This window comes from Chiloscyllium plagiosum, chromosome 35 (assembly GCF_004010195.1).
Source record: "Chiloscyllium plagiosum isolate BGI_BamShark_2017 chromosome 35, ASM401019v2, whole genome shotgun sequence".
NCBI classification, from domain to species: Eukaryota; Metazoa; Chordata; class Chondrichthyes; order Orectolobiformes; family Hemiscylliidae; genus Chiloscyllium; species Chiloscyllium plagiosum.
The window spans coordinates 21,470,077-21,491,825 of NC_057744.1; the positions used below are offsets into that span (position 1 = coordinate 21,470,077).

Genomic DNA, 21,749 nt, shown 5'->3' on the forward strand with positions numbered 1-21,749 from the left:
GTCCCAACCCTCAGACTCAGCACCGCCTTCTTGACCTGCAATCTTCTTCCTGACCTCTCCGCGCCCACCCCCTCTCCGGCCTATCACCCTCACCTTAACCTCCTTCCAACTATCGTATTCCCAACGCAACTCCCCCAAGTCCCTCCTCCCTACCTTTTATTTTAGCCTGTTTAGCACATCCTCCTCATTCCTGAAGAAGGGCTTATGCCCGAAACGTCGATTCTCCTGTTCCTTTGATGCTGCCTGACCTGCTGCACTTTTCCAGCAACTAATCTTTAAACTGAGTTCATGACTTAACTTTTTCTTTTAAAATGGCGTTAATGCAGTTGTTTTTATACCCATTTGTTACTGCAAGATTAAACTGATAGTACTTAGGCCAAGATTCAGGGGATAAGTGCTTTATCTTTGATCTTGAGCACAACCAATCCATTGTTGTGAGAACAATGTGTGACAACAATTATATCCATTCTATCTGTCAAATCTGTTCAAATTCTTCTTTTTGGCTACCTTAATATTTGGTCTGAAAACTCTAAATCGAAAGCCCTGATCCTTTCACGCTTATTCTGTCACCTTTCATATTCTATACACACAACTTTATGTGAATCTTAGCTTAGTGTTACACAAACTTGAATATAAAGTTTTAAAACTAAAAAACCATGGATGTTGAGAATTGGAGAGAAAAGCAGAACTTCTTCAATGTGGGCATACCTAGAAGGGAAGTATGCTCTTCAGTTCTTCAGTTTTGAAGGAGTCATAACAGACTCAAAATGTTAATTTTGTTTCTCTCTCGACACATGCTGCCAGATTTGCTGAGTTTCTTTTTTCCAGTGTTCTTTGTTTGTTTTGCAAAAAAGATTCTTTGCTTTTCATCCTACTTATTGCAGTGCTCATTAAAACTTGAAGCTGAAAACCTACAGTTTTCATATCCAGTTAATCTGTGAAATACATTATTGACACTCTGTCTCCTATCACCCAATCAATTTCTTTGCTTTCACTTGCTCTTAGTTTTCAAAATAATCTGTCAGCCTTAATGAATGTCTCTTAATGTCTATTTAGACATCACCCTTGCTCATCAGTAGCTCTCTAGTCAGGTTAACAAATCCATCTGTCTGTCTGTCAGATAGGTCTGTCTGCTTAGGTGCAGGTGTGGGTGCAGTCAACGGGCACCCAAGAGAAATGTCTTTACATCCGAACAACAATAGTCTTTTTGGTGGATTTATTTGTTTTGTCTTTTTCTTACAAAATGTTATAAAGTGGGTGTCTCCCTGCTAGAGAACTTTCCCTGTTACTTGTCAAACATTTTAACCCATTACTCCTTTTTAGTTCACAAGGCCGCTGTCTGGCCCTCATCTTTGAATCCATCCACTGCCATCAGTTGAACAAGGAAACACTCTCTAGGCTAGTTATGGAGTATTCACATGAAATTTGCAAAGAGTGATTGTTCTACCCCTAGGGGCAAATTTGAAAACTGGAAACTAAGACTTCTCCTGTTTCTTGCTCCTGGATGGAAAATCCAGCATGAAAGCCTGAATGCTACCATTTAAGTGTGTTTGTGTGGCTCATGATAAAATAATCGATGAGAAAAAGATAACTCAATTGTCTCTGCTAAATCGTAGAACGAGTAGTAGGTGTAATGGTAGCTGATGCCTATATCACTTTTCAACATGCCTCTGATGGTCTGCTTGGATTATGAATCTAGGTTTTCTTATATTTGTAGCTTAGCCAAAATTTGCAATGTGTATGTTTCACAAAAAGACCCTTTCAAATGTAATATGGCTTTCTGCTTCTGTTCGTGAACAGAATGTTTGTTTTTGTAAATTCACAGTAGCGTCTAAATTCAGGAACTTGCTGTCTATGCACACTGTTTAATTTGTGGTTGTCTGCCAGTGTTGATGTTCAAATTCAGGCTTTAGAAATTATTTGCAAGGATATGAGTTATCAATAATCTTCAATAAAGGGAAATAATGATTGAGAATAGAATGAAGTTTTTGATGAATAGTAAAATCTTTAAGAGCCAGGTCAAATTGAATAGATTAGCTTATGCCTGGTTAAACCTTTAGGTTACTTTGAGTGCTATCATGTTTGGCATGAATTCCCTTATTACTTCTATAGCTCTAATGGTTTTATTACAGGGTCTGACTAGTGCAAGAGCAGCTGAGATCCTGGCTCGGGATGGTCCCAATGCGCTCACGCCTCCCAAACAGATCCCTGAGATAGTCAAGTTCTTGAAGCAAATGATTGGTGGATTCTCCCTTCTGCTTTGGGTTGGAGCTATACTCTGTTGGCTTGCTTATGTCATTCAAACAGGAGAAGGCAATCATGCAGCCAAAGACAATGTAAGTGAGTCATACTAAGATTTTCAGTGAAATTTGGGTAGTGTCTATTTTTAAAATTGAATGATTCTCAGATGAAATGAATAGGAAATTAACGGCCCTGATAATTGGCCCTATAGAGCTAATTTTATTTGTCTGTAGATGACTTTGAAAGCCTCCACTATAATAGATACAAAGTGCATTGTCTATTGTATTTGGGAGGGACCAAGAAAAAGACATGGATTGCCCACGCTTCAAACAGGTGCAAGTAAAAATTTAAATAAGGAGCCCAGTACCTGTATGAGACCACCACAAAATTGGTTTATTTTCAGGCAGCCACTTCACTTCAACCCTGATGGGATCCCTTTCCTATTTAGACCATTGTGCTCTTCATTGTCCCTCACCATAGAAAGGAGACTCTGGCCTCTGAGGGAGTGCAGCATACTTATAACAGGATGATATCTAGACTCCAGGTGAGATTGCATACACCTGTGTCATATTCCCTGGAATTTAGGAAGTTAATGTGTGGGTTTGATTTAAATTTTCAAAATATCAAGGGAAATGTAGAAACGTAGAAAATAGGAGCAGGAGTAGGTTATTCAGCCCTTTGACCCCGCTCCACCATTCAACAACATCCTGGCTGATCATCCAACTCAATACTTGTTCCTGTTTCTCGCCATATCCTTTGATACCTTTGGACCTCGGAAGGTTATCTAACTCCTTAAAAACATTCAATATTTTGGACTTAACTGCTTCTTGTGACAGAAAATTCAAAAATTACCACTCTCTGCGTGAAGAAATTTCACCTGATTTCATTTACTTAGACTGCCACACTATGTAGAGTTGAGAAACACCTTTTTTTTTGCTGTTTAGAAAGTCTATAACATAGCAGCAAGCGGTCCAAATCAGAGCCAGATCTTTCAGAGTGAGATTGGGAAACACTTCTAGGTGTAGAGAATTGTTGAAATTGAAATTCTATTCCACAATCTTCAGTTACTATTCAATCAATTGTTAATTTTAAACCTGAGATTGTTTTTAGTGAAATTCATCAAACGTGTACGGAATAGATATGGGAGTTAGGTCGCAGATCATCCATTGTCTCATGGAATGTGTAAATAGTTTCAAGGGTATAAATCGCTTATTTCAGCTCCCCTTTAATAACTATCATTGTTTTGAATTATTGTATATTGGAGATATGCTAAGATGACACGGGTTATATTCAAGGCTCTAAAATATCTGCACTTTCATGATTACAGCTGCTTGCTTCATTTGTTACCTAAATCATCATACCCAGGCTTAATTAATTGCACACAGTACAAAGAAGAAGGATCAGGTATAATACAGCAAACTCTAGACAATTGAACATTTTTATTATTTCACAAGATATGGCCCTCACTGGAAGGCCAACATTTGTTCCCCATCCAAATGCCCTTGAACTGAATGGATTGCTTGGACATTTCAGACAGCAATTAAATGTCAGCCACATTGCTGTGAGTCTGGAGTCACAGGCAGTCCAGAATGGATAGGGATACCTTCCCTGAAGGACATTCTTTTGCATGTTCCAGATGTATGAATTGAAGTTTCCTCTGCTGTTGGGGTAGGATTTTAAATTGCTTCACCACAGCATTAGCCTTGGCCACCGATTTACTTTTCCATTTGATACTACTACAAAGGTAATGTTTTCCCCTCCAATTACAGTGTGTTGGTTGTCACACACTCACTTCACTGAGGAACTGCCAGTTACTGCCTGTTTGCAAGTGGGGCTGGGGTTGACTGTCAGGCCTGGTCTGGACCTTACTGTTCATCATTGTAGTCCCTGAGTTAGATTTTGTGGGGTGACTGTAGACTCCAATGATGAGCTGTTGCAGATAACACTGCTTGGGTTGTTTGGGTTTGGGATTCCACCATATTTTGCACCAATCTAGCAACTAATGAGCTGTGTTCAGGCTACCCACACTTTTAGGGATAAGACCCTGCTTCTAAGACCTGCGAGTTTTTTGGTCCAAGCAGTGCCACTGACCTCGGTGATCATGGCTGGGACTCTGCTTGGTTTTGATACTCATTGGATGTCAGCCTTGCAGCAAGGTATGAGATGTGGTAGGCCAGAATAGAAGACCTACTCAAGACTAATACTATTTACGAGGTGAGAGCACAATAGCCCAATGTCTGAGGGTCCTGTTTCTGTTCGTCAGAAATGTCAGTGATGACAGGAAGAAGCCTTCAATTGTTTAAGTATTGCAATTAATCGCTGGACAGACAGTGTTCTTACTTCCATCTTCCTCACTGCTGCAAAATGCCAGTGCTGGGAAGACAACATGTACAGAGGAACCTCGATTTTCTGAATGACATAAGTGGGGAGTATTTTCTTTGGATAATCAAATGCCGGATAACACAGTTTAGCCAAGCACTGGGGACTTGCGATCTTGTTTGGATAATCTGAAATTTGGATAATCGAATGCTGGATATTTGAGGTTCCTCTGTACCCTGCTCCCACCACTCCCTCCTGAGTTTTTAGCCCACCCCTTGCATTCCATTCTAAGCTCAGCCCTCTATACATCCTGACATGGTGCTCAAATCTGTGTCAACATAGGTTCCTGTGGACTTGTTGTTCATTTACAAATTGAACCACCATTTAGTTTGCACTGAATATATTTTGTGATTTGATGCAAGGAAACATATGAAGTATTTTTTAGCTATTAAACATGCTATGTTTGAAATTACGTTTGAGTAGAATCAGCTCTATTGCAATTACTGAGAGGTGCTGCATTAACAAATGAGCATCTAGATCATTAATCTGACATTTTGTGTATCTGTAAATGTGAGGGTGCACAGACCTGAAGGAAACCCATTGCAGCTGGAGCATTGAGTCATGGCAGAAGGAATGGAGTTATTGTTCAGTTCTGTGAGAACTGAATCAGAGGAAGATCTCAGAGGAAAATGGGCTTGATGACGACAAGTCACTGTGTGGCAAAAGATGGTTGGGGATGCACATACAAGCAGAAATATTGAAGCGTGCAGACTTAGGTTTGACTTAATTAATATCACTTCTAATATGTTAAGGAGTAATATGAAACTGGAGCTCTCTTGGTAACGGTTTTATCTCATCAGTTATATTTAGGTGTTGTGCTGGCTGGAGTTGTCATACTCACGGGCTGTTTTGCCTACTACCAAGAAGCAAAGAGCACCAATATCATGGCCAGCTTTCACAGGATGGTTCCTCAGGTGGGTAATATAATTTATTCTTCAACTATCGATGGTGCTCATGGCATTATAAGAATTAGAATTCAATTGAACCAAAACGTGAGTGCAGAATTTTCCTGCGGCTTCTGAGCCCCTCTGTTGAGCTCAAATGGGTGTCAAAGCTAATGCTGTGTGGGCAACAGCCACCCGTTGCCAATGATTTTCCCTAAGTTGATTAATAGCCAGTGATTTGCTCTGCCATCTACTGTTGATGGCAGTAAGCTCTTGATGCAGAGCACCAACTGGAGGGCCTCGCATGCTGAATGTAGGATTAGGATGTAATGGAAGGTAAGGGGGAAGGTGGTTCAGAATGTAGGTGCCTGTTCTCAACCTTTTCAATCCTAAAGAATGGAGGAGTGGTGGAATTTGGATAAGGAACTGTCTATGGGGTAGCCAGTGAATGTTGCTGCACGCGGCTCTGCAAAGAGAGCCTTGCCATGATTTTGGGAGGCCAACTTCAAGTGGCTGATCTGGCTCCCACCACTCATGGAAATCTCAGTCTGCCTAGGAAGCAGTCAGCTCCTTTAATCATGCAGTTGCGTAGCCCTGCCTCAATTCCAGAAAAATAGCCTGGGGCTGGATGGATCTAAGAATCTCGAATGCAGTCTGTACTAACCTTTTTTTTTTAAAATCATCTGCTGACCTTTGTTCCCAGCTTTTGGATGGGCCTGAGCTTCTGGCACTGTGGTTTTAAAAATGCAATTAGTTCACTAATGCCTGTTGAGAAAGGAAATTCAGCTGGTGTAGCCTTTAAGCAATTCCAGTCTAAAACTAACTCTTGACTGGATTGACTATGCAATCAATTGTTTCTCTTAAATCCATTTGTGGGATGTGAGTTTCATTGTTGCCCATCCTTTATTGCCCTGGAAAAGATGGTGGTGAGCTGCCTCCTTGAAACACTACAGTTCTGGGTGTGTAGAGATGCGACAATGCTGTTAGGAAGGCACTTTGACCAGTGACACTGAAAGAATGTGATATAGGTCCAAATCAAGATGGTATGTGTCTTGGACAGAATCTTGCAAGTGGTGGTGTTCCCATGTGGGTGTTACCCTTCTAGATGTTGGAGTTCCTGGGTTAGGAAGGTACTGTTGCAGGGGTCTTCCTGAGCTACTGTGTTGTATCTTGCAGATTATTCACACTGTTGCCACGGTGGATAAGTATCGAAGGGTGTGGACGTTGAAGATGGTGGGTAGGGTGCCAATTAAGCAGGCTGCTTTGTTCCTGCTAGTGTCAAGCTGCTTCATTGTTGCTGAAGCTATGCTCACCCAGGGAAGTGGAGAATATCTCAACACACTCCTTACTCATGCCTTTATAAATGGTGGACGGCTTTAGGGAGACAGATATTACAGTGTTCCTAATCTCTAACCTGCTATTATAGCCACAGTGTGTATATGGCTGGTCCAGTACAGTTTCTCATTAATAGTAGCACCCAGAATGTTGATAGCGGGGGAGTTCAGCAATGTAATTCCATTAAATGTAGACTAGAATAGCAATTTATTGTCACATGTGCTTTTACATAAAAAATATAGTGAAAAGTTTTATAAGTCACCATGCCATGGTGCCTATATTAATGGCAGAATTCATATATAGTAAGAGAAAAAGTGAACTTAAAACAAGGTTCATCACAGTTCAGTTAACGGCTTCCTCGGACGGAATACCCAGAAACTGCAGTCGAGGGATAATAGTTAGATTATTGTCTTTTTTGGAGGTGGTCGTTGCCTGGCACTTGTGTGGCATGAATGTTACTTGCCACTTATCAGCCCAGGCCTCAATGTTATCAAGTTCTTTCCGTATCTCGATACGGACTGCTTCAGTATCGGAGGAGTTATGAAAGGGGCTGAACATTGAACAGTTACATGCATTAGTTACCAGGAAGTTTTAAGGAGAAGGCTGCATACCATCACCTTAGGACATGAGATAGAAAGAATGGAAAATAAACGCTAGCAATTCTACCATCCTAAAGAACTAATTATTGCCTTTTGAAAGTGATAGCATCTAACTTAGGATTTTTAATGCTTCTAAAATTCTAAAGAAGAGTCAAACCAGACTCAAAATGGTACCTCTATTTCTGTCTCCACAGATACTACTAAAATTGTCTCCACCATTCTCTGTGTAAACTTCAACATTAATCTTGGTTCTGGTTTGGTCAAGAAAATCATTTCTTACTTGTACAAAACTGAGAAATAGATACAGATGACATAGGTTCTTGTTGAATGAATTTTGTTATAATGATCCATGTTCTATTTCAGCAAGCCCTTGTGATTCGAGATGGTGAGAAGCAAATGATTACAGCAGATAAACTGGTTGTTGGCGACATTGTGTTGATTAAAGCTGGTGACCAAATTCCAGCAGATCTCCGTCTGCTCTCTGCTCAGGGTTGCAAGGTAGACCATTTTTTAAAAATTAACAGGCAAGCCAGCAAAGACTGCTGTAAAAGAGAATCTATTTTTAGAGCTCACAGTACAACCTTTAAAATAATCTTTTTATTTGGTGCCTTTTACATTATAGATAACAAATAGGAAAAGCTGGCATCCTACTATCAATTGATGTCTTGAGCATACAAATGATCTGAAGTTACATAGTAGGCTAGCCAATGGCAAATTTCAGTTGATAATGCAGGGGAGATGGTGGTAATGTACCTGGATTGAAAATCCAGAGGCCCAAGTTGATACCCTGGGAATGTGCATTCAAGGCCAACATTACAGCTGGTAGGATTTGAATTGATCTCAGTACAGTTTGATAAAACTATCAACGATGGTGATGAAACTCCATCTCGTTCACCAATGTCCTTTCTAAGAAGAAATCCTGCTACCTTTAACTGGTGTGGCCTACATGAGACTTTAGGCTCTTGTCAGATTCACAGTAATGTGGTTGAATCAAGATTAACAAAAAATACCAATAAATCCCATATCCTATGAAAGAATATGAAGAAACACTAGTGAACCAATGTTACAAATGATTTTTGTCATGACAACTGTTACAAGTTTATTAAATTCTATTGGCTACTTAGGGAGGATTCAATTGCTTTTCTCTGGAGCTAGTGCCTCTGGTTCACTTGAATGAAATTACCACTGCTACCATTTCTCTTGAACTTATCGCCTTCACAATGTAGTCCAGGTTATGTTTTCAGAAAGCAATTTCAAATTTATTTGAAATGATCCAGATAGTTTTACTAATAATTTGAATGCAGTTCTGTACAAGATTTAATTGACTTGCTGCTTCCTGGCAGGTGGATAACTCAAGCTTGACTGGCGAGTCTGAAGCACAGTCTCGTTCCACTGAATTTACACATGAGAATATCCTTGAAACAAAGAATATTGTGTTCTACTCCACCACTTGCCTTGAAGGTAGGAGGATGGGTAGAAAGAGACACAGTTCCATACAGCTATTCTTAGTACTTTCTAGTTCCTCATCACCTGTGCAACAGAAATCATGACTTAAAAGATTACTCAGAAGGTAAGAGCTTTCCATTTTGAGAAAGATATACAGGGGAACCTCGATTATCCGAACTTGATGGGCGGGCAATATTTCGTTTGGATAATCGATTATTCGGTTAATCGATCAAGTGCCTTTCCTCTGGGGCTCCCTGTTCAGGAGACTGCAGCAGCACAGAGCGCCTGCTCCCCAACCCCGCCAACCCCCACTCCCCCCAACCCCATATACAACTGCCATCTCTCCGGGGCACCTGGACTGGACACCAACAACAGTAGCCTTTATGGGGTAAGTCTACAAATAGTGCGCGTGCACACACACAAACACAGCCACAGCCATACACACAACTTTTTAGTGCACCTTTTTTGACAGGTTCCACCTTTGCCCTGTGCAGGACAATGTTGAAGAGATTGTCTAGGGAAGGGGGTTTAGGGTTCACCCCTGGGTAGAACTCCAGGGAAAGTGTGGGGAGAGAGAGAGTCATTTGGAGATGGTGATTGTTTAAGCATTGTAAACAAAAGACACGATCACTGTTGGAAACACATCTTTGATGTAATGTTTCCATTGGATAATTGGTATTAGGATAATCAAGTTTCCTCTGTATTAGTATGAATAAAGGAGTGGCTAACCAATAGGAAGAGAATCAGGAAAATGGATTATTTTCAAGCTGTAATTAGTGGACCGCCACTTGGATATGTGCTGGGACTTTATTAGATCTCACAGAGTTTGACTCGTGGGATGGTGTCAGGTAACCTTCATTGTGATTTACAGCTTAATTTCTCCAGAGAAATAAGATAGCTTCAGAATGTCTGAACTTATACAATTTAAGCTTAAAGCACACATGCCCCCTCTTTGATTGCTATTAGTCAGTGGCATCGAGTTTTAATTGGTTCTCTAGTACAGCATGTTATACAGTTCAAGATTTCCTCAGCAATTTCAATGTATTTCCAATTAAGCTAATCAGATCACTGAATGACAAAGAGATAGACAGGCTTGTGGTCCACCCATAGTCCTTCGTGCTGTTTCCCAGACTTTCTTGCCTTCCTTCCTGAGGCGTTTCACAATAGATACTGCATACCAAGTAACATTTGCCAGCTGCATTGTGTCAGCTGCCAATTAATTGGATACTTGCCAATCACTTCAGAACCTATTAAATTCCTCATTACAGAAAATGCAAAAGAATATTGATTTTTGATCAGTTCCACAAAGTTATGTGGTTGCACCTAATGTTAGAATTCTTTAGCTAACAAGTTATGTCTTAATGTGTTCTTTCAATCCACTTTCCAATGTCTGCTTGTCTCTATACCTATGATTCACTTCTCCTTGCAATGATATGGGGGCTACTTTTACTGTGTGAGACTGGTTTGAATGTTTTCCTCTAATGCTTTTAGTATTTTTTGTATATAGGTGGCTCTATAACTATTTCAGAATCTATATCTATGATTATCTGAAGAATCCTAACTAAAACCTACTCTTAATCTTGTAACAGTTGGAGTAAGTAATCTAGAGAAACAATTAATTAGTGTGACATGTTCTCTATATCTTATGCTAAGCAACTGATCTCCACATTCTATCCCAATCCAGTAACCTTGAGTCTACCGAGCTACTGTTGTTTTACTTGTGAAGACTACGTTAAGCAAATATTTTTCCCAAGCCCTCTGACTATTGTCAGCCACTAGCCACGGGCACCTGTTGGCCATTTTGTGCTACTTAGTCATGGACAGCCCTAACAGACTTTAACAAGTAAAGATCTAAATGAATAACTTGGGTGAAGGGATGGAAAGTATCAGCAAATTCACCTCTGATATGCAGGGCAGAGAGTTGGGAGAGAGAGCCTGCAAAGGGTTATAGATTGTGAACAGGGGAAAATGGTAGACTGGGTATCATATAGGAAAATGGGAACTTGTCAAAATTGGCAGGGAGAATAAAAGACAGAATATTATTAAAATTGATAGAGATAGCAAAATGCTGCAATACTGTGGAATCTGGATATCCATGTACTTGCTTCACAAAATATTAGCTTGCACATACAGCAATTAATTCAAAGGGCAAATGGAATATTGGTCTTTACTACAAAAAAGCTTTTTTTTTTGTTTCATTCATTTAAGGATGTAGACTTTGCTGGTTAGGGCAGTATTTATTACCCAACCATAATAACTCTGGAGAATGTGGTTGTCTTGAATTGTTGCAATCCTTGGGGTATAAGGATGCCCACAATATTGTTCAGATGGAATTCCAGGATTCCGACACAGCAACAGTGAAGGAGTGGTGATATAGTTCCAAATCAGGAAGGAGTACATTTTTGAGGGGGCAATGTAGACCGTGGTGCTTCTATGCATCTGCTGCCCTTGCCCTTCTAGGTGGCAGAGGTTGTGTATGGAGAAAATGTTGTCCAAGAAGACTGAATGGGTTGTTACATTGATCTTGTAGATGGGAATACACTGTTGCCACTGAGAGTTAATGGTGAATGGAGTGAATGTTGAAGGTTGTGGATTGGGTGCTAATCAAGAGGGCTGCTTTGTCCTGATGGTGTCAAACTTTGTGAATGTTTGAGCTGCACCCAATCTGAGCATTTGGATAGTGTTCCATTGCATTCTTGATATATGTCTTGTAGATAATGGATAGGCAGTGGCAGGAGTATGCTCCTCAGGATGTCCATAGTTTTATGGAAGTGTGTCTTCTGTGATGTACAAAAAATTAATATAACCAAATCTTGAATACTGCATACTTAAGGAAGAATATAGTTGAATTGGAAGCAGTTTAGAGAATGTTCTGTAGGCTGATTTCTGCAATGAGCTGTTTGTAATCTGGGGGAAGAATGAACAGGTTGGACCTATTCACAATGGGGTTAAGAATGAGAGGTGATTTTATTGAAGCATTTAAGATTCTGATAGAGGGCTTCATTGACTAGACACTGGGAGGATATTTTATTGTGGGGAAACCTAGAACTTGGGAACACTGTTTTGAAAATGAGAGTTCTCTCATTAATGGTGGAGATGAACAGGATTTTTATTTATCTTTCATAGGATTGTTAGACTTTAGATTCCTCTTCCACCAGGAAAAGTACTGGAGTTTGGACCATTGAACATATTTGTTACTGAGTTAGACAGGTTTTTTGACGGACAATTGCACTCAAGTGTATTTAAGGCTATATTTCAGATTCTATTCAATGGCAGAACAGGGTAAAAAAGCAAAATGACCTACTAATTCTCCTCTTCCTTATTACTTTATTAATCACACTCTGACGTGATTCTACTGATTTCGAGGTGACTTTGTCCAAATGATGATAACTATCTTCTTGTGTCAGCTTATCCACTTGAATGTTAGTTGGCTAGTCATAGAAAGGGCATCTCATAGCTGAGACAAATCAAAATAATAAAAGAGTACAGCATTGCTTTATGGTTATATATTGTAAATATGCATGCAATTTATAATTTATTCTGCATGACAAAGTATTTATGTTTTATTTGTAACAAGTTCCTGGTTTAAATGGAAAATGTGAGTGTTGTACTCAAATTGTTTGGTAGGTTTAGGTTTCAAATATTTTAAAAGTAGGTACTTTCTTGCCTGAGAATAAATTCTGTTAATGCAAGCTTTATAAATCTTGCTTCTTATAATTATCTTTATGATGTGAAGGAAGTTTTCATGTGATTTACTGAAAATGAGAAGATTTGCAAAGAATGAGGAGGTAACCTTGGGTTTTAGCCAGCTTCTTATTACCAAATAATTCAACATTTCCTAACAAACCTATTTGAGAGAAACTCTTGGGTTAAGACATAAATGTCAGTGTATGATTAATAGCTTGCTTACAGATGAAATAAATATTGGTAGGGTGGGCCTTTAAGGTAATAAAACATTCTGTGGTGCTTCACAGATTTGAGTGCCAGACCCACAGAGCCTCATTATCTATCATGTTGATAAATGTCATTAGGCCATGTACTTCAGAATAAGATTGAAACCCAACCTTTTTGGGCACATCTTTCAGGCTGCAATTTTTGGACTTCTATTTTTAAAGGTGGGAGGGAGCTAGAACATATTAACGTCTCACCCTGACCCTCTGTCAGATGTCATGGGGGGCATTAAGATGGGAGTCATATTGCAATCAAAAATGTCTTGCCACAAATGTGTCTGTTTCTCATTCTGAAATTATTATTTTCAAAGGCACAGCAACTGGCATGGTGATCAGCACCGGCGATCAAACTATGATTGGAGCAATTGCATCTCTTGCATCAGAAGTACATAATTTGAAGACACCCATCGCGATTGAAATTGAACACTTTGTCTGTATTGTTACGGGAATGGCTGTAACTATAGGAGTGGTGTTTTTCATCCTTGCCATGAGTCTGGGATACAAACTACTGGATTCCATCATCTTCTTGATTGGCATCATTGTTGCTAATGTGCCTGAAGGCCTCCTGGCCACCCTCACTGTAAGTTAACAACACCACACCAGGTCTCGCTCCTGATCTTGTTAAGGACAATATATTAATGTAACTTTAATTATATTTTGTATTTTTTTGTGCTAACGAGAGACAATGTGGTTTTGCTCAATTTTATAGAGGTGTTTTGTGAGCTTGGAAGCTGGGGGCTTGGTTTGCTTACATATGTTCTAAGAAGTTTTACAACTTGATTTGGAGTGGAGATGGCGCTTAACACTTCAGTGCATCTAAAGAAAAGGGATAGGAAAAATTGCTGTTGCCCAGTGACAGTGACACAGTGACAGAACAATTCAGTCAGTGAGTCAGTGTGGTGTGTGCCAGAGATTAAATCCCTGGGACCTGATCAGGTACCTGAACTCTGTGGGAAGCTAGGTAAGTGATTGCTGGGCCCCTTGCTGAGATACTTGTATCATCAATAGTCACAGGTGAGGTGCTGAAAGACTGGAGGTTGGCTAACATGGTGCCACTATTTAAGAAAGGTGGTAAAGAAAAGCCAGGCATCTATAGGACAGTGAGCCTGACATCGGTGGTGGGCAGGTTGTTGGAGGGATCCTGAGGGACAGGATTCACATGTACTTGGAATGGCAAGGACTGATTAGGGATAGTAAGCTGAGATACTTGTATCTCAGCAAGGGGCCCAGCAATCACTTACCTAGCTTCCCACAGCACAGGTGAGGTGCTGAAAGACTGGAGGTTGGCTAACATGGTACCACTATTTAAGAAAGGTGGTAAAGAAAAGTCAGGCATCTATAGGACAGTGAGCCTGACATCGGTGGTGGGCAGGTTGTTGGAGGGATCCTGAGGGACAGGATTCACATGTACTTGGAATGGCAGGGACTGATTAGGGATAGTAAACATGGCTTTGTGCATGGGAAATTGCATCTCACAAACTCGGTTTGAGATTTTTGTAAGAGTAACAAAGAGGATTGAAGACAGAGCAGTGGATGCAATCTATTTTGACTTCACTAAGGTGTTCAGCAAGGTTCCTCATGGTAGACTGGTTAACAAGGTTAGATGATGTGGAATACAGGGAGAACTAGCCATTTGGATCCATAACAGACCCAAAGAAGACATAGGGTGGTGATGGAGGGTTACTTTTCAGACTGGAGACTGTGATCAATGGTATGCCATAAGGATTGGTGCTGGGTCCACTACTTTTTGTCATTTATATAAATGGTTTTGATATGAACATAGGAGGTATAGATAGTAAATTTGCACATGATACCAAAATTGGTGGTGCAGTGGACAGCGAAGAAGGTTATATCAGAGCACAATGGCGCCTTGATGAGATTGGCCAATGAACTGAGGAATGGCAGATGGAGGTTAATTTAGATAAATGTGAGGTGCTGCCTTTTGGAAAGGCAAATGAGGGTAGAACTTATACACTTACTGGTAAGGTCCTGGGGAGTATTGTTGAACAAAGAGACCTTGGAGTGCAGGTTCATAGTGCCATGAAAGGCAAGTCCCAGGTAGACAGGATAGTGAAGAAGGCATTTAGTATGCTTGCCTTTATCGGTCAGTGCATTGAGTGTAGGAGTTGGGAGGTTGGTTTGGCCACTTTTGGAATAATGTATTCAATTCTATCTTCTCTGCTATAGATAGGATATTGTGAAATTTGAAAGGGCTCAGAAAGATTTACAAGGATGTTGCCAGGGTTGGAGGGTTTGAGCTATCGGGAGAGCCTGAATAGGCTGGGGCTATTTTCCCTGGAGTGTCGGAGGCTGAAGGGTGGCCTTAAAGAGGTTTATAAAATCATGAGGGGCATGGATAGGGTGAATAGTCAAGGTTTTTTCCCCAGGGTGGGGGAGACCAAAACTAATGGGGATAGGTTTAAGGTGAGAGGGGAAAGACTTAAAAGGGATCTAAAGGGCAACTTCTTCATGCAGAGAGTGATGTGTGTCTGGAATGAGCTGTCAGAGGAAGTGGTGGAGGCTGGTACAATTACAACATTTAACTGGCAACTGGATGGGTGGATGATTAGGAAGGGTTTATAGAGATATGGGTCAAATTCTGGAACTAGATTAAATTAGGATATCTGGTCTACATAGAAGAGTTGGACTGAAGGATCTGTTTCCGTACTGTACATCCCTATGACTCAAACTCTGTTTCCTGCAGTCATTAAGGGAACTCAAGTTTCCCTAAAGTTACAAGTAGTAGTGAGTTTAATTAGCAGTTTGGTTCAGGTGTTTCAGGGAGTGAAATCAGCTGAGGAAGTACTGCCAGTAAATATACCAAAATGCACTGAAAAGAAACTGGTTACAACAGAACAGACCTGAATGAAAAGCATTATTATGCAGATAGTGAAGGCTCTTCATTAAGATTTGGCATTTGTAAAGATATAACTGGGATGAAAGGAATAGTGAGAAATTGATTTTTCTTTCTGGTGTTATCAATGATGACTTTTCAAGCTTTTTGTTGAGAATACAATAGGACATAGTTCTTTCCTCTTTGTTTTAATTAATATTTTTTACTTGTGTTAAAAGTACATTGCGAATGTGTTCAGGAATTGACTGCCACTGGGTTTTTTAGGAAAAAAAAGTTAGGGTCTAACAAGCCAGATTTCACTCTCGACCTGACTTGTCCAGTACTAAAATCTGCCAGGGTCATAACAGTCTCTCTTGAAGCTATGGCTTGAATGGCCATTGAGTGACGGGTTCAACTGCTGGGCTTTTATATATAACTGTGGAATATGATGTGTTTGTCTCAAAATCTTAATTCTCTCAAAAGTGGTGAATGAGGAATTTTACATTAACATAACAAATATCTCCAAATGTAAATTATGGGTTATTGTTTGTTTTTCATAAATCTGATCATTTTCTTCCCAAAAATCTAGTATCATTGCTATTTAGTTGCTTGCATTGTTGTTATTTAGAATTATTTGATGACATGGTTTTAGATCTTTATCACATGCTAATATGACCTCGGATAACAAACATAAGTTCACTTTTTTTTTGCAGGTTAGCCTCACACTGACAGCCAAAAGAATGGCCAAAAAGAACTGCTTGGTAAAGAATCTGGAGGCTGTTGAAACTCTGGGATCCACATCTGTTATCTGCTCCGATAAAACAGGGACACTTACACAGAATCGCATGACTGTAGCACATCTTTGGTTTGATAATCAAAACCATGCAGCAGATACTAGTGAAGAACAGTCAGGTAATGGAAGACTGTGATTAAATCTGTATTCCTGTTGTCCTAATTTTACTGATTATTTTCTGATTGACTTCTTAGCTCAGAGATGATTCACGTATTTTAGCTTTATCATCTTTTTCAGTAAATTCTTGTCAATTGCCCAAAGATAACTTGAAACAGTAATTTTGATTTCTGTGCTGCTACTTTTAACATGGATAATTGTTTGAATTGTAAATAAGTTCAAACAATCAAGAGGGTTTAATTTTGAGTGCTAGCTGTATTGACTAATGCAGTCATGTTATAATTCCATTCTACACTCGCTCTCTGTGATTTTTAGCTCACACCTTAATTAGACTATCCGCCAGCTAAGTAACACATACAAGGGTTTTAATGCACATCACTTTAGCACTATCACTAAAATTAACCATACATTTACTGCAATCTCAATAATTATAAGTGATTTATTTTTTATATCACAAGGTATCTTTTCCAACATTTGCTGGCCATTCTCAATCCATTGCAATGCAAGTGAGACATTGACTCCAATATCTCTTGTGATGAAAATCCTTAGAATCGTAGCTCAAATTTATAGCACTCCAGCTATCAGTGCAACCAAGCAGTTTGCTGCCTCTGCTGCAATGTGGTGTGAAATGACAGTTAGGCTCACGCATGAATTCTGTACCTTCCAAAATAGTGCAAGTTATATTTAAGCACCAATGATGCCAGCATTAATCAATCTGACTTGACAAACTCATGAGTTCAGCACCTGTAGTGTTGATCAGCCAACAACTTCACACTGTAATTTGTCAGTGTGTATAAGACAAGATTAAATATCCACCACTCTATACTCCTGAAATTACTGATATGAAATCACAAATTGAACATATTTATTGTTAAACTATTGGCATTTTCCAGGCTTTTGCATATCTTTAAAAGCAATAAATGCATTCCTAGAAGCTGGTGTGCTTTTTTTTCTTTGCTAACCTATTTTTATTATATAATACAACAGAGTTATGACAAGTATACATACTTGTATGCGGCTTGAACCCAATAAGGTATTTTAGAGTAGAGCAAACACAGAATCACAATATTGTATTATGGCCCAGGAAAGACCTCTCAAAACATTTCAAGAAGGTAGCCCAAACCCTAGTAGTTCTAAGCAGGTGTAAAGTGGATATTCAAAGAGATGCCACTGGTCAAACCACTTAGTTTTAAACAAAACAGAATTTATTTACATGATTACTGAATTAAACACAAACTACAGAATACCAAATAACTTAACCTCTTGGAAAATCCAACAGATCATCCCAACTTAATGATGCTGTTTCGATTACTTGCAATAATCCCCATAAACACTCTTGGACAAAAGTTAAAATCAGGTACAGCTTCTTACAAGACAGACGTAAGAGAGCAAGGACCAGCCTGGACCTGCTTTTTTGGCTCCAGCACCTTTTTCCACATTGCTAAAAATCAAATCAAACCAGAGAAAAGGTGATCTAGGAGAACTGGCCACTCCCCCTTCATTGTAAAAGTGTGATTTTTTAAGACTCGAAAGCCTTCTGCCTCAGGCATTATCTGTTAGCTATTATCAAATTGGCCCGAAAACCCTTCAACCCCAGACCTTTCAGAGTCTGTATCATTTACGACTTCTTTGGAAAAAAAATGACATGGACAGCATAATCTTGTCAAGGGAGCAGCTTTGTCATAATTGTAAGCTGACAAAATTTTGCATTGGACCCAGGAAGGAGACACTAAGGTAGGTAGTTAAGTGTTTGGCTTTTAATCAGTGTCATGGAGGAGATGAGGGAAGTGAAGATTTTGTGTGAAGGCAATTTCAGGATTAGATTGGTACTTAGACTATACTAGATGGCTGAACGCTTGGTCACCAACAATAGGATGTAAAACATGACCTTGCATGAGAAGCGAAGAGTTGAAGGAACACAGAGTTCCTTAAGGTTGTATAGATATATCTTAGAATAAAGATGAAGATTTTAAAATTTAGCTGTTGGTTGTACTATGACACAATATATAATTAAGAGAAAGTGAGGACTGCAGATGCTGGATATCAGAGCTGAAAATGTGTTGCTGGAAAAGTGCAACAGGTCAGGCGGCATCCAAGGAGCAGGAGAATCGACATTTCGGCATGAGCCCTTCAGGAATGTAATATGTAATTATGTAATTAATCATGGATGAGTGGGACTTAGTGTGAATTGGAATATGGATGAATTTTGGATGAGCTTGAGTTTACAAATGGTAGATGGGAGGCTAACTAGAAGAGTTGCAACACTCAAGTTTGGAGTTAACAACGACATGGATAGGATTTCAGCAACAGATGGAATTGAATGAGATGGAAATGGTGACATTAAAATGTTGGATTTAGGCCATCTTGGAGAGCAGATAGGCTTGCAAGTCCACCTCTGGTCAGAATAACTGATAAAATATAACCTGAGACAGTGACCATGGATAGTGCTGGCATCAGTCAAATAGGAACAATGTTTATGATGGGCCAAAGACAGTGGCTTTAGTATTCCTGATTATTGATTGAAATTCGGCTCATCCAAGGTGAAAGGTCAGGCAAAAAGCTTGAGAACAGGTGAAGCAGCTAAATCATAGAGTAATGGCATTTAGAGCACCTTAGAGGTGCTCATAAATGTTTTTTGTTGGTCATCCCTTAAGTTTTATATTTCATCTGTACATATGTAGAATGGGACCATGTATATTTGTGTGGAAGTATCAACTCCATTAGTCAGTATGGCTGAGTTAGTAACATTCTTGTCTGTGAGACAGATGTTTCTGGGTTTAAGTCTGACTTTAGAGACTTGAGTCTAAGTACTCTCTGAGGCTGATACTCTCATGGAATACTGAGGGAGTGCTGAATGGGTCCAAATCAGGTGAGACATTAAAACATTGTCTGGTCTGTTCTCTTTATTAAATACAAAACATTTGATGATATAATATTATAAAGAAAAATAGTCAACCTGGTGGTATGGTCAATATTTACTCATGATCAAACAATCTCTTTAAGAATATTGATTTTTATCATGTCACAGTCTGGGGAAAGATACTGTGTCCAATTTGGTTGCAAACATTACAACTCTTCAAATTGGCTGTGAAGCACCTTCCTGTTTATTTATTGGATGTGGAGATCTCTGGTAAGGCCACCATTTATGATCCAATCCCATTGGCTCTTGCTAAGGAGTAGTCTGTTTGAATCATTAGTGTTAGTGCTGAGTGGGTAAATCCACAATGCGGTTTGATAGCACATTCAAGGACTTTGACCCATTAACAGAAGGAAAGGTGATATCTTTCCAGGTTAGGATGTTACGAATCTTATTTGGAGAGGAATTAGAGGTGGTAGCTTTCCCATTCCATTGCTACTCCTGTCTTTCTGGGCAGTCGATATTTCAAGTTTGGAAGATGTGGTTGTAGAAATTTTGGTGAGTTTCCTTAGATCGTGATGATACATACTCTTACTGTGGTCTATTGGTGGCAGACAGAATGAACATTGTATGTGGTGGATGGGATGACAAATTCAAGTGTTGGAGTTGTACTCATTTCAGGCAAGTGGAGACTACTCCATCAAAATCTTGATTTGTGCATTATGAATGATTTTAGGATATCCTAATGTCATGAAAATTATAGTGTAAATGAAGGTTAGTTATAAGTGAAAAAGCTTAACATGGCTGAACTCAGACATTTGAGCAGCTGTTTTTCTTTGTTGAAGTTGCCTCTCCTATAAGCAACTTAGTTTTGAGTGTTGTGTGAATGTGTTGGATGTGCACCAGGGCCATATTTCCAGTTAAAATCTAGTTTGGTATTTATTTTGTTCTTTGGCAGAATGTCTTGGGCAAATACAAAACTAGAAAGAATCACTGATGTACAATTATTGTATCCATTCACAGCTCAGCACTTTGACCAAACATCACAAACATGGGCAGTTCTGGCCAGGATTATTGCACTCTGTAATCGAGCAGAATTCAAACCAGGGCAGGAGGATATTCCAATTATGAAGGTACAACAGAATTGACTATTCCACTTCCAAAAGTCTTTTTTTTTTAATACTAAGAAGGCACCTAATAAATACTCAGAAACGTGACAATAAATGGAGCTTGATGGTGAATAGGAAATGTCGGAGATGTAGGGAGGGAAATCACAGGAGAGGAAGTAAATGGATGAGGCAAGTAGCTGAGTGAAGTAAATTCAATGTCATATTGATGTGCTCTTTTGCACAGACATATTGGCTGCTTGTCAATAGAGATCTGTTGGAGGAGGGCTGGGAGAAGAACATCTTGTTGTATGGCACACCAAGACATCCATCTAACCCCTCAGCATACGCCAGCTGCCCTCAAGGCAAACACACAGCATGTACACCTACTATAAATGGCCGACTTGCGTATATGTAAGGCATGTTTTCATGCAGCCCTATTAGAACTTTCTGATGTGGCATGTGATACATCAGAACAATTGCCATGACCTCTTGAGTTGATCAGGCTAATTATAATTCAGCTACTGTAGTCCCCTGAATAAAGAAACAACAAAAACTATTTTGGTACAGAGTACATGGCTTTACTGGGGCTTTCCAAAGGGGAATGTGATACACCATGCACTCCTACATTGTTTAGACCAATTTAAGATTTAGCCATCAGAATCCCTCAATTATAAATAATTTTCTTTGCATCGATTTCTTAGTCCTACATCATTACTGTACTTGCAATAGTGCCAGGTACAGGAACACTTTGAGAATGCAAAAATCAAACCATTTCAAAATCACTGAAGTGCTGTAGGTTGGGAAAAGTGTGCATCATTTGCTTCTCCCAACTGATGGCTATTTTCAAATAACGTTTGAAGAAAATGGAGCATACATGTTTTGCAGATGGTCACGGAGAAAGATTAAAAAGGTGGAGGAATATCTGTGACAATAACTTGGGGCTGTCCTGCTGTTGCTGCTTCTATGCTCAAGGTGATGGCTGAGTGGTATCATCACTGGACTGTTACTCCAAACATCCAGGTTTGAATTCTGCCAATAAAGAAAAATCTGGAATTAAAAGTCTAACAATGTCCATGAAACCATTTCTGATTGTCAGAAAAACCCATCAGGTTCACTAATTTTCTTTAGGAAAGGAAACTGCAATCCTTCCCTGGTCTGGCATACATGTGACTCCAGACCAATAGCAATGTGAGTGACACTTAACTG

General features: G+C 39.5%; 1 protein-coding gene across 8 annotated transcripts in view; it reads left to right on the forward strand.

Moving 5' to 3' along the window:
- LOC122540695 (potassium-transporting ATPase alpha chain 2-like) overlaps positions 1-21,749 on the forward strand; it is a 118,556-nt gene that overhangs the window by 13,404 nt on the left and 83,403 nt on the right. For 7 of the 8 annotated variants that reach the window (XR_006309383.1, XM_043676799.1, XM_043676804.1 and 4 more), the window contains exons 3-9: positions 2,133-2,336; positions 5,421-5,534; positions 7,802-7,936; positions 8,782-8,899; positions 13,146-13,414; positions 16,381-16,579; positions 20,458-20,567. Coding sequence is in view for 7 of the 8 variants with exons in the window: in XM_043676799.1 (XP_043532734.1) it covers positions 2,133-2,336; positions 5,421-5,534; positions 7,802-7,936; positions 8,782-8,899; positions 13,146-13,414; positions 16,381-16,579; positions 20,458-20,567 (1,149 nt within the window). In the remaining variant the exon portion in view is untranslated. The remainder of the gene's footprint in view (positions 1-2,132; positions 2,337-5,420; positions 5,535-7,801; positions 7,937-8,781; positions 8,900-13,145; positions 13,415-16,380; positions 16,580-20,457; positions 20,568-21,749) is intronic. The other variant, XM_043676803.1, reaches the window with a different exon arrangement.